The sequence below is a fragment of the Tasmannia lanceolata genome, unplaced genomic scaffold (assembly GCF_043159265.1).
Source record: "Tasmannia lanceolata isolate RefF3 unplaced genomic scaffold, GAP_Taslan_0.1 ptg000011l, whole genome shotgun sequence".
In the NCBI taxonomy this organism is placed as follows: Eukaryota; Viridiplantae; Streptophyta; class Magnoliopsida; order Canellales; family Winteraceae; genus Tasmannia; species Tasmannia lanceolata.
The window spans coordinates 14,859,198-14,872,751 of record NW_027518688.1 but is presented as its reverse complement, the minus strand read 5'-3'; the positions used below and the strand labels follow the sequence as shown (position 1 = coordinate 14,872,751).

At 35.6% G+C, this 13,554-nt stretch overlaps 1 protein-coding gene across 1 annotated transcript; it reads right to left on the bottom strand.

Annotated features, from left to right (window-relative positions):
• Positions 1–6,450: 6,450 nt before the first annotated feature.
• SKS18 (SKU5 similar 18) lies at positions 6,451–13,472 on the bottom strand. The gene is made up of 8 exons (XM_077390123.1): positions 13,181–13,472; positions 12,967–13,076; positions 12,130–12,400; positions 11,925–12,030; positions 10,113–10,461; positions 8,614–8,979; positions 7,620–7,698; positions 6,451–6,939 (listed from the first exon to the last, which is right to left on the bottom strand). Exons 1-8 carry the CDS (start codon positions 13,325–13,327, stop codon positions 6,724–6,726), a joined length of 1,644 nt encoding a protein of 547 aa, XP_077246238.1. The 5' UTR covers positions 13,328–13,472; the 3' UTR covers positions 6,451–6,723.
• Between the last annotated feature and the right edge of the window lie 82 nt (positions 13,473–13,554).

The following is a 13,554-nucleotide window of genomic DNA, read 5'->3' as shown; positions in this document are numbered from 1 at the left end:
CCCCACAACGAAAGAAGGGATCGTGGACGATAGAAAATAAAAAACCACAAGAAAGACGTATCTGTTGGTGTTAGAGGCAAACGTCGTTGTGGTGTACTTCAATTGGGATTATACCCACGCCCTAGATTTTTCTCAGAATTCCAACGTCTGTGTGTAATCCGATTGGGATTTCTTTTCTGAGATGTGAAAAACTTTGCAAAAAACAGAGCATGAGATGAGAGACAAAACCAACGAGTAGTAATCGTGGGCAAGGAAAGCTTGCTGCACAAGTTTCGACTGAGAAAACCCAAACCCAAAGGGATATGAAAACCCACGACCAAAATTCTCTCTTAAAAGGGTTTCGAACAACCTGCTTTTATGTGCTTGTTGAGAACACCACACAGAGCAGCCCTTTCCATCTTTTGTTTGCCCAAGTGCTTGTGATTGGCTCTTGGTTGTGGCAACCCTTGTTTGTCCATCTCTTCAAGGCTACTATTGACACGAATTTTGCCAAATTTTGGAGCTTTGATGAATTGTGAAGTCCAAATATTTGGTGCCTTGGTGGCTTCACCTTCTTCTTCAGCCTTTTAATTTGCAGACCCCTCAACTGAAATTCAGTTTTTTGGTGGAATTTTTTGGGCGTGATTATCAGACTCCTTTGATCGGTGCAATTTGTAATTTCAATTGCCGATTATAATTTGGCCGAACCCCCAACAATGGAGTTGTAGAAATTAAGTGGTGGCTGAACCCCCTGTTTGGGTACAAGACTGTAGTTGAATTTTCTGTTGAAGGAACTTCCATTGACGAAATCTTCTTTTGGGTACAAAACCCATATCGTACTCTTGGAGCTCGATTTTTGGATTCGGATCTTGCTTTCAACTTGGATTGGGTTCTCGCGCTTCGCCAATTAGGTGCACTCTTTCCACTTTTTTATTTCATATAAATAATACAATGGGAAAGAATGGTATGCTTTTTGAGATGGTCAAACTTCAATCCTTTGGTGGATCTGAGTTTAACTCATGGAAGCGAAAGACTCAGTTCGGTCTAAAATACGTGAATTATTTTTACACCGTTTTGAGTACCTTTGCTGAGACGGATGAAGAAGTTGATGAATCTCAATGGCTTAAAGATGAGGATTTCTGCAAAGACTACTTGTTGAATTGTCTTTCAGACCGTCTTGCAGAAACCTCTAGTAAATATAACACTGCTAAAGACCTATGTGACAACTTAGATGCTCAATTCAAGAATGAGGATGAATTGTCCAAGACTCAACTTGTGGACAAATTCATGAATTTCAAGTTTCAAGAGGACACGAAAATCACTCATCAAGTAACTGATCTAGAGAATTTGAGATCTAAGTTGCATAATGAACAAATAGTAGTCTGTGACTCGTTTCTTGTGGGTGCAAGCATATATAAGTTACCATCTGCATGACACTCTTTTAAATCTGAAATGTATCAGAAAAATGTGCAAGTGGGACTGGATGATCTCAAACGATTCATTTGAATCGAAGATGAGAATCGAGCCAGGAATAACTTAAAGATGGTTAGACAGCAACAGTATGCTGCTAACGCGGTAATATATCCCAAGAAATTTCCTCGGAAATCCAAGTCACCTAAAAAGTGAACATCTCAAGTTGGAGGCCAAAAAGACTATCTTTCAGCAAAAGAAGGGGAAGCGCCACAACTATGGGAAATGCGGTCACTTTGCTGCAGTGTGTAAACACCCTAAAAAGGCTAAATCTGACACACAATAAAAGGACGCTCATATGATGGTGGGTAAGACTGCGCCTAAGAGTTTTGTTGCTATGTTGGGTAACGGTAAGGCCATTACTTCTTCAGATTCGTGGTTAGATACAGGAGCTACTTGTCATGTTTGCAACTCCAAAAAACTACTAGTTGATGTTGTTGCCGCGAAAGAGACCGTTACAGTGGCCAGTGGAGCAGAGGTAGAGGTGCCTCACCCTGGTACTGCGAACTTGGTCATTTCTTCAGGACAAATACTAACTTTAAAAATTGTTAAAGTAGTTCTTGCTCTTCAAAAGAATTTAATTTCTATTAGTCTTTTAGACTATGTTTTTTAGACTATGCTGGCATATGTACTTCATTTATGTGTGGTTGAGGAACTTTGATTGTTAACTCATACTATCTTGATTGAGCATATTTGATAGATGGTATGTTTGATTTGAGTTTAGATAATGAGACTGTTAGTTAGGCTAGTTCACCGCTAATTGCTCATAAGTTGTTACACAACCGATCGGGACATGTGCACTATCAGAAAATGGTCTAACTTACTAATACTCATAAGATACCATTATATATGTCAATTACATTTGACAAGTGTGAGAGTTAGGGGTGATAGAGAAGGAGAAGATACACATTGATAGAGTTCAAGGAATTCTGTGCCTCTCATGGCGTAATCCTTGAAACTATTGCTCCTCTCTTGCCTCAATCAATTGGCATAGCTGAGTGTAAGAACAGGACGTTAACTTCAATGTTAAACTCCATGTTACTATTAGCCGGCATGCCTAGTTGCATTTGGGGAGAGGCAGCTTTGACTGCAAATCACATCCTAAATCTCTATATGCTCCTCCATGTGATAGAGTACCCAAGAATTTGGTGAGGACTTTGTGACCTACCAATTGGAGAATGATCCATCATCCTATCAGGACGTGATGAGATCTAGGGACTCTATGTTGTGGGCAGAAGCCATTCATGATGAAATGAGCTTTCTGTTAGAAAATCTAACTTGGCAACTAGTCAATTTGCCAAAAGGGGCTAAGATTACGGGATGCAAGTAGATATTTGTATGTGATTTGTGACATCAGAAATTTGGCAAAGTAGTAAAGAACTTTGGGTTTCTGACATATAACTCGGATAAATGCCTTTACTATCGTTTTATGTCGAATAAGGTCATGATTATTTGTTTGTATGTAGATGTTGATTCTTCTTTCCAATCTCTCTCTGTGATGAGAAATGTGAAACTACCCTTGGGTAAAGACTTCGACATGAAAAGTCCTGGGTGTTGTTAACATCATTCTTGGTATGAAAGTAAGTTTTTGAAAGACAGGGAATCACCCTTGGCCTAGCCCATTATATGAAGAACTACTTTCATTTTTTATGATGCAGTGAGTGCAAACCGATTGAGACACCATTTTGATTATACCAAGAAGCCGATCTCTAAGGAAGAGATAGTGCGAGCCAGTTAGATTATTCTAAACTGATTGGTCGTCTCATGTTTGTGTTGCACTAGGCCAGACATAGCCTTTATAGTTGGCATGCTGAGTTATTTTACTAGCAATCCTGGCCATGAGCATAGATATGCCCTTATAAGGCTGATGAGATACCTTTCGTGTACTCAAGAGTATGCTCAAAACTATGATGGCCATCCACTTCTCATGGAAGAATATTCTGATGAATCATGGGGATCAGAATCAGGGGACAGCAAATCTACTGCTGTTGTGTGGAAGTTGAATTGGAACTTTATGCTCTAGCTTCAGCTGCAAATGAGAGCAGAGGAGATAAAGATTTTGATTATGATTATGGACATTCCACTGACCCAGTTAAGGATTAGTTCCTTAAGTGTGTTCTGTGATAATCAAGCTACAATTACGATTGTGAAGAACTCACTCTTTAATGGTAAGAGGAGACATCTTAGGCTGAAACATGCCATGCTGAATTATCTCATTGAACACGGGGTTATCACTTTGATTGATGTGAGATCGAAGGATAATATGGTCGATGCTCTGTCCAAGGGACTGAACAAAGATCGAATATTCAAAACTGTGGGGGAGATGGGGTTAAAGTCTGTACAGACAAGACTTAACCTACATTCATGTTATTTTGAATTTTTGAATCTCCCTTTTGGCCAAGATAGGCACTTGATATGTTTTGATGATGTTTACAGTTGTTGTGTGTCATTCCACATTTGATGACATGTCCTTTTTGGGAAAGGTTGTACATTCCAAACTTGATGATACAGCTTAACTCAAATATGGATAATAAGAACTGTAACATTCCAAAAAGAAACATGAAATGGTTCTTTGCAAAAGAAACTATTAGGTCTTGTTCTTTATTGAAACTCGACAATGATGAATGGTTCTTTGCAAAAGAAGCTGTTTATGTCTTGTTCTTTATTGAAACTTGACAATGATGCTTATGGTGTGAGTGATACTGATACTTTTTCAGCCATTTTGGAATTGTACTAAGTTCTTCTTCAGGTAGAACTAGATACTTTCGTGAATTATGGAATTGTACTAAGTTCTTCTTCAGGTAGAACTAGATACTTTCGTGAATTAAGGAATTGTACTAAGTTCTTCCTCAGGTAGAACTAGATACTTTCGTGAATTATGGAAATGCACTAAGTTCTTCTTCAGGTAGAACTAGATACTTTCATGTTCACACTATTGGTTGGATTCATTTTCATGCAATCCATATTTGGTAATTCACAGGGATTGGCGAAAAAGGAGAAGCTTGTCTTGATTTGGACTTTGATGAAGATGACTTACTTGATGAGTAAATATTCTAAAGTCATAAAGACTATGCTTGCATTTCAGTATGCATAGAGTTCACTTTTTTGTGGAACTTTATTTTGGATCTCGATGAGAATCATACCCCATGAATGAATTCATCTAAGATCAGTAGGGTTCACTTATATGTGAAACTACCTTTTGGTTGAGTTTAGCTTATTGTATATCTAAAACTCTTGGTTTGTCATAAAAGGATTCATGTTTTCAGTTGGATTACAGATCTTTTATGATATAGACCATATGGTGATGTGGATGATTCAATATTTTATTTTGAATATTACAATATCTATCTATTGGATTGTGCTATATGTAGAACATAGGAGGAGATGGTTGGGTATATAATATAACCCATGTATGTTCTAATATAAGCCCAATAAGATAATGGACCGGTGTAGTGGGCCTATTTGGGCTAGAGCCCACTAACCTATTAAAACCCTAGTGTATCTAATATATATATATATATATATATATATATATATATATATATATATATATATATATAGGGGCTGGAGGCAACAAACTTGGTATTCCAAATTAGATACCTTGGGTGTAATGCTTCAAGCAGCCTCTTGCTTGACCTAATTACTCTAACATCTTAATCACCCGTTCAATCAAGATCGTGTGGTACTGCAAATTAGATCCAACATGTCCCATCACTCCTAAAAATTTAAGGGATTTTTGCTGATTAGTCCCTACATGGCAAAATAATTGCTTATTAGTCCCTAAGAAAAGGATATTTGCTTAACAGTCCTACTTTTAGAAAATATTTGCTAAAAGGTCTCTAAAACTCACGAACTTCAATTTTCTCCGTTACAACTTTTAAATTGGCAAATTTAACCCCCAACCCATTTAATCATTTTTAGCATTTTTGGATTTCCCTTCCAATTTTTTAGGAAAAAAACTAGGAAATAAGCAACAATATTATCTCTTCCAATACTCTTGTCAAAAAATCTTCAACAACAAAATCGTTTTAGGAATTAAAAAAATTGAAAATCCCTCTAAAATAAATTAAATAGGGTCGGTTTGAGTTATATTTTCTTCATAGATAAATAAAGAAAGAAATTTTATGAATATTTTTCGTTTCTAATTTTTCTAAGAAATTCCTATCTTGGTTGGATTGCAAGAAAATATCTCTCATGGAAAATTATTTCTATGGAATTTTTTTCATTGAGGAATTATGTCTGATTAATTTAGAGGGATACCATCATAAACCGAAGGTCCCTAACTGAAAAATTGGATAGGGGTTGGTTTACCTTATCTCTTTTTTATGTGTAAGAAATAAGAAATTTTAGATTTTTTTTCCTGTCCGAACTTTTTCAATAAAATTCCTACATTCCAACGAGGCCAAAGTAGAAGGCATTTTGTAAGAGAAGCACTAATCCATCTTGCTAGGAAAGAGCTGCAGTTTCAAAAAATTTCTTACAAACCAATTTCAAAATAGGAAAACACTTCTAAAATTTGATACCGTATTGAAAATAAAGATGTAAATATGACGTATCGATTTGGATGTTTTTTGCATTTCTCAAGGTACATGCCTCTCTTTTTTTGGTGTATGCGCACATGTAACAATAGATGATCCCATCTTTTTCTTCAGCACAGGATTCCATTTTCCTTGGTGAAAAAACCATCTTGTTTTTAAATTCTGATGAAAAAACCCCCTTTATTTCAGACTTGAAGTTCTCACACAAGTGGTGCAAATTCCTTAGAAAGTAAATATTGGAAGAGATAATATTGCTTATTTCCTAGTTTTTTTCCTAAAAACTTGGAAGGGAAATCCAAAAAATGCTAAAAATGATTAAATGGGTTGGGGTCAAATTCGTGAGTTCTAGGGACCTTTTAGCAAATATTTTCTAAAAGTAGGACTGTTAAGCAAATACGCTTTTCTTAGGGACTAATAAGCAATTATTTTGCCATGTAGGGACTAATCAGCAAAAATCCCAAAATTTAAAGAAAGTGTGGGCACACTTATCATCACCATTCAATCCAAAACAATTATAAGTTTCAATGACAAAGTTGGTCCAATATTTCCCTAAATCCTAAACCTTGAACAAACATGAAAAACTTAAATTCATTTAATATTTTGTTTGTTGGTGACTCCAATGAACACTAGCCTATGTAAATTTTATCCTACCCCTAACAACCAAATTCGTGTGTGTGTGTGTGAGAGAGAGAGAGAGAGAGAGAAAGATGCACACGGATTCCTAACGCGAGAGAGGTCATACAGAGGGAGCCTTCCCACACCTGATGAGATTTTCTGGTACTGGTGCCTCATCCCTTGTAGGCACAGAAGAAGGGTCATCCTCACCTTTCCCCTTCACTCTCATGTACAACTCTTGGCCTAGGTAGCTCTTTTCTGCATCTTGTGACCTTATGTTCCACATCCCTTGATTGTCCAATTCCATCATTATCGAAGTCCACGAAAAGGGGTAAACCTGCATAACCATACATAAATGTATTTATTACACAAAGATTACGTTAGATCAGCGCAAAACACCATTAGTAAGACTTTGCTACAAGTGAATTATTAGTATCACAATGAAAAGTTAGCGAATTAGGAGTGACCCAGTTCAAATCGCCATTGGATCTTCGATCCAACAGTGATAAGTCTCACCACCCACAGCAAAACTTCCACTATGTGCGTGCGTGTGTGTGTGTGTGTTGAGCAGTCACAATTATCTCTGATTATTTCATAATATCTTAACATTTGGATAAAATAAAAACCCTGAAATGATCTCAAGATTTTAAAAAAAAAAAAAAAAAAACATCATGATATTTTTATCATTTATCATAAAAAATTACTGCGATAATGATGCTATAATTTTAGGGAGATGATATTTTCACCCCTGCAGTAAGCATGCGGCCCCCTTATAATGTGATTTGACGTCAAAAAGCGTTAAAGTTGCCCACTATTCATGTCAAATCACGTTATAAGTGGGGCGCATGCGTACTGCAAGGGGGTGAAAATATCATCTCCCTAATTTTATTATATTTTTCTCATTAATATTATATTTTTTTTCCAATTTTTACAAAGTACCCTTATGGAGAAATTCCCAAAAAGTGAATACTCATGACTAGCGTTGAACAATTTAATTAACCAGAAATTATCACATACCTGCACAGTTGAACGCGAAACGGCATCGAACAGGTTGTACGTGGATCTTTTACTATCATCCCACGGGCCAACACCCATCCTGTTGAGTCCATCCATTCATAAGATTACCAGATCAAGTCCTTTAAATTATGTTAACAAAATATCGGTCTTTATTTGCAAATAAAATTATTTTGTTTAATCTTAATGCATGGGTCATTAGGTCTCTCTGTAAGCCATTAACTATACCATTTTTGAAACTATTATAGCCATATGTGCAAATAGTCATAGTTGCTTCAAAACCATTTGCATATAATAGATTATATGCATACAATTTTTATAAGATAATCAGTCCAATTAACTAATCTAGTTTTTAATACTGCAATGACTACGATGCCTTTGCTTCTTTTTTCTTTGAAACAGAAAAGAAGAGCAGTCAAGTCACAAATATCTCTGATATTTTTAAAACATAGCGATTGTATCACAATATTTTGATAGAACAAAAGAATCCTGAAACAATCTGGAAAATTGATAAAAAAAAAAATAGCAATATTTTCATTTACCACGATAATATCATGATATTTTTTATTTTTTCTTATTTTATATGTTTTTAAATAATTTCATATTATTGTTTTCCTAATATAAACAAGAAAAAAAATTCAGCACATCCCGAGATTTTCCCTTGCCGAGAAACTCCTGAGAATGCTATTTGTAACATAGAAGTCTATTTTAAAGGCAATTAAAATCTCATTTTCATTTGTAGCATTATTTATTTATTATTATTATTTTTTGGTTATTTTAGATTCATTAGTGAGAGGGCGAGCCTTGGCATAACGGTAAGGTTGCTCCATTGTGACCCTGTGGTCACGGGTTCGAATCACAGAAACAGCCTCTCTGCAAAGCATGGGTAAGGCTGCATAATCTAGCCCGCCCCAGATCCTGCAATGGTTGGAGCCTCGTGCACCGGGCTGCCCTTTTTTTATTTTAGATTCATAAGTAATTTATAAAACCAACTTACCCTACAACAAAGGCAATATATCCATCCAAATGCCACACTTGGAGCTTAGGCTGGGTGTTTTCAAAGACAATGTGGATGAATTCCCGGTATGTAGCGTATATGACAGAAGTCCCAAGCACAGGTGGACGGCCATCGGGGAAGTCTGGGGCGGTATCAAGTACAACCACATCATGGAGCCGGAAGTAGTCTATTAGCTTCAATGGCGTGTCAGGGTGCACGAAAGATATGCCATTGACAATGTATCGTGTATGGTTACCAAAGGTCGCTACGCCATTTTGGAGAACGATGGTTCGGGAAACATTGATTTGGCCGTAATGGAAAGAGCCTTGTGGGTTCGGCGTCGCCGCTCCAACTGCTGAGTCCCACCTGTGAGAACACAGGAGCAAATCACATTACAGAAGGCTCAACAGATACAAATTAGTATGGATTCGGGAATAATTTGGCAAGGTAAAATGCTCGAAAATTCGGGAAATGATTGGGAAACTTTAGAAATAAAACCCCATTTGTTTTTCTATTTAAAACACTACCATATGTGTACACATTTTCTGAGTAACTCAACACAAAGCATAGGAGGAATGCCAAGTGCATGTATTTTCTTGAATAAGATAAGTTTTCTTTACAATTTCTTTCTTAAAATTTATCAAATAATATATGCAAAAATGATGTCAAATTAGCATTTAATTGGACATTTGTTTGTTTTACTTTGAAAATTGGCATTTAATTTGAAAAATGAGTCTTTTTATTATTAGGGACTCTTTATAGTTTAAAAGGGGTGAATGAAAATTTCAAGAAATTTTCCATTGTCCAGAGAATTTTATGACTGTTATGTACCCCATCCCATAATGTATTTTATATTTATACCCATGAAATAAATTTTATAACTACAAATAATGTATGAGAAAATGCTGTCAAAAACAATTTTAATCTGAAATTTTGGATTTAACTATGAAAATTGGTATTTAATTCACAAAAATGTGAAAAAAATTTAATTATTCCGGATTCTCTGGCCCTCTTTGGATTGGAAGAATTTTTTGTAAGAGCTTGGAAAGGAAAAATAATTTTAAATGTTTCTAATTTTTGTGCATACTAAAAATGATAACTTGAACCAATCCTATTCAATTGTATTTAGAGGGACCTTCAATTTATGATAATATCAATCTAAATTAACCGTAATCATATCATTTCCTTCTAAACTGTGGAAAGAAAGAAAATCCCAAGAAAAAATTTTCCGTCAAAAATGTTTTTCTTGCAATCCAGACAAGGCCAAGTTTAAAACGGGGAATGAAAAATTAAGGGACTTTTCCATTATCCAGAAAATTTAAGAACCATGTTATGTATACCCTATCGAAATAAAAACTCACTATACTCAACTCAACTAAGCCTTTGTCCCAAACTAGTTGGGGTCGGCTAATGAATCCTTTAGAAAATTTTCATGAAGACTCACTATAATGCATTTTAAAGTTAAACGCAGGAAATAAATAATTTGAAGTATATTATACCTTATGGAATTTGCTTGATCAATAGAATAGGCGTAGTCCATTGGGTCGGGTCCCGTTGGAAGGGGGCCTGTTGGGTCACCTTGGAAGCCAGCATATCGTAGAACTCCGACGCCGGAGATTTCTGTATCGAGAAATCGGGAACCCGCAACCATGTAGTATGCATTAGCCGATTGATTTGCAGTAACTAGAACTGAGTAAGACTGGCCTACATGAATGTCCAAACTCTCATAGTATTGTTGTACAGTGTAGGAGCCTTCGGTTTCAACTAAAAGCATTGGATGGTCCTGAATTTTGAAATTCAGTGATGTTTTCAGTCCCACATTTGATATTCTTAGCCGATATGTGGCACCTGCAAATGAAATAAGGAAAAACTCAAAGCAATTCCTCTTCTGAAAATCCCAAATTTCTTCATAAAGTTTCAACAACTAATTTCTTCATTAATGTTACAGTTTTTTTGTGGAAATTTCGTGAATTTTTTGGTGTCATTTTTAAAATTTTATATTTTAATCAAAATTTTCTAAAGAACCCTTATAGATTAGATTTTTTTTAATGATTTCTTCTCTAATTACAGAGAGTTCTCTAGGATTTTGGACAGGGAAAATATGTTAATGAACTCTTTCCTTATTCTTAGGTCCCCTTTAATTAAATAATTAAATAAAGAGAAAGGAAAATGATCTTGAACCCTGTCTAGAAAAATTAACTAAGTTAAAACTTCATCAATGTAATTGTAATAAGTGGGGGAGGGTTGTGGCTTATCCACGAAAGGTCCCACATAATGAACGGTCTAGATTCATAAAAAAAAATGACTATCTTGATTACACGTACATGTGCCACACTACTACATGAACTCATGCTTCGTAGACATATCAGATTAGATAGAGTCGAGGAATGAAGCAGGTTCACAGCTCGTGTACAAAAGAGAGGAATGATTCGCTTTAATCACTCGTACATGCACCTAATACATAAGGGATTAAATAAATAAAATGTGATTGGGCGTATGTTTGGATCCTCCCCCAAATTGCTTACTATCTAGAGAGCTTTTGAAAATAATTTTCAAAAAGTTACCATTGCATAATTTTAAATCATTAATTGGGAAATTATTTTATAGATTAGGGATTGATATCTACACCCTTTTCTTTTCTTTCATTGAATAGTTTAAACCAATGTTTCAAATTTCGGTTTCGGAATGCGGCCGAAATTCGACTATTGAACGGCTATTTTTTCTCCTAATTTTTTTCGATAGTAAATTTCGAGATAATATTAAATAATTATCAAAATCCGGATTTTTGGGTGAAATCCCTAAAATTTCAGATGGAATTTAGGGATAAACAAAATTTCGACAGAATTTTGAAACTTTGGCCAAAATAAACTACAGTGCATGGTTTTAATTTTTGTCCGAAACGTTCCGAAACCGAAATTGGCAAAATGTAGGAAATTTCGGTCGAAATTTCGTCAATTTCGGAAAAATTTGAAAATTTATATATTAGTTTTTTATTCCTTTTCAAATTTCAGCCTAAATTACTGAAATTTCCGCCCAAATAATGGACATTTCCTGTGCCATTACCGAATTTCGGCTGAAATTTCGGTTTCGCTAGGTCCGTAATATATGCCGAAACCAAAATTTCAAACCATGGTCTCGGTTTAATCGATTTCGGTTTCATTATCGACCAAAACCCGAAATTTCGGATTCCGTACTATATTTAAAACCTTGGTTCAAACTACAAACTAAGAAGTTTGAAATAACAAAACAGGCTGTGCCTCTCTACTATAACTCGACAACATACGTGTGTAGTTTTGTATGTGAAATCTCACCGGGCTGTAAGGTGAAGTTGGTCTCGTAAGGGCCAAGGCCATTGATGAGGATACCATCTGGGTCAGGGGGCAAAAGGGTTCCTTCATCAAGAGATGATCTCATGTCCTAAATCAATCAAAACCAAATAAACAAAAATATCCAATCAAACCATACAAATTATTTTATAAAGAGTAAGTAGAAAAGAAAAATCAAATTACAACTTACTCTGTGATCACTATTGTACCAGTCTCCGATCAAGATATCAAACTCGTCGAGCGGTTTAGGGAACGGAATCGGAATCAGAATTCGGTTATTGACTCGGATTGGCCCATATCCCCCTCCTGCCTTTTGTAAAAGCAAGGACGGGTAGTAAAAGAAGCTACCAATTTGGTCTTTCATTTGGAAACTATAAGTCCAGTTCTTGCCCGGTAGAATTGGGCAATTTGTCTCTTGCAACCCATCTTGCCATGAATTCCTCCTCTGTTGCACTCCATTCCTAAAACCCAAATCCAAATTTCAAAATAAATACATAGATAGCATGTAAATTGCACCAATGATAACTCAAAACTCATCCGGGTTGGCTCGATTCCTTGCAAAATGGGTTGACCCGCTATCAACTCGGTAGTTGTGTAAAATTGAAGTATCTTTGAAGCCTCATATTTGGACATAAATTACTAGACGACTACAACGTGATGGTTTAAAAATCTTAGGATTATATTTGTAAACTTAGGATTATATTTGTAAAATAATGGAAATTTTTACTATTCTTGGATGATTTACAAAGATTCCCTAATGAGTTTTTATATAGAACATGAGAGATAAAGATAAACATAGGAAGATGATTTAATCTGGAGTGAGCTAAAATTAAAAATATCCCAATCTAACCAAATTATAAGGACCTCTAGCGTAGTTGCCGAATACAAACAATTCACTCGGGACTCGTCCGTGTTGACATGACTCGACCCAATTCGAGCCCGAGTCAAGTTGCAAAATATTTGAACTTGCACCACAAAAAGAAAAAAAAGAAAACCCTAGAAATCAAGAATAAAGATGATCATTTACCAGGTAAGAAGGAATGGCTCTGTTATATTGTTATGAACGTTTATGTTAACGATATCGTTCGTCGTCGCGTTTAACAGCGGACCCGGAAACTGATCGTTGATCACAATAATCTTCAAAACAAACATCATAACATTAACAAAAAACATGGCTTGGAAATATCAAATATCAAATCCTAATAGATAAATAATAACCATTAAAGAAACTTAAAACAAACCTGTTTTTCAATCCCGAGAGGAGCCATTTGAGAATAAGAAACAGTCCAATCAAAGTTGATCGTTGGATTATCAGCCTCCACAAACCCATGTAGAGACGTGAAGAAAATAAGAGTCAAACAAGCAAGAAAACTATTCATGGAAGCCATATGATCTTTGGATTACATGAAATAAAGAAACCCAAAAGAAGGAAACTAAGAGACTCTAACTTGCATAGGAAAAATTGGTTTTTGGAGAGAGAAAAAAAGGGTGAAGAAGAGAAAAGAATGAGAGGAAGGTTTGTCACGAGAATGATACTAGTTTCATTTTTATATTTGGTTTAGCGGTTGGAAGAACTGCTGGCATATATCCGTAAGTCTAGAGAAAAATCCGATTG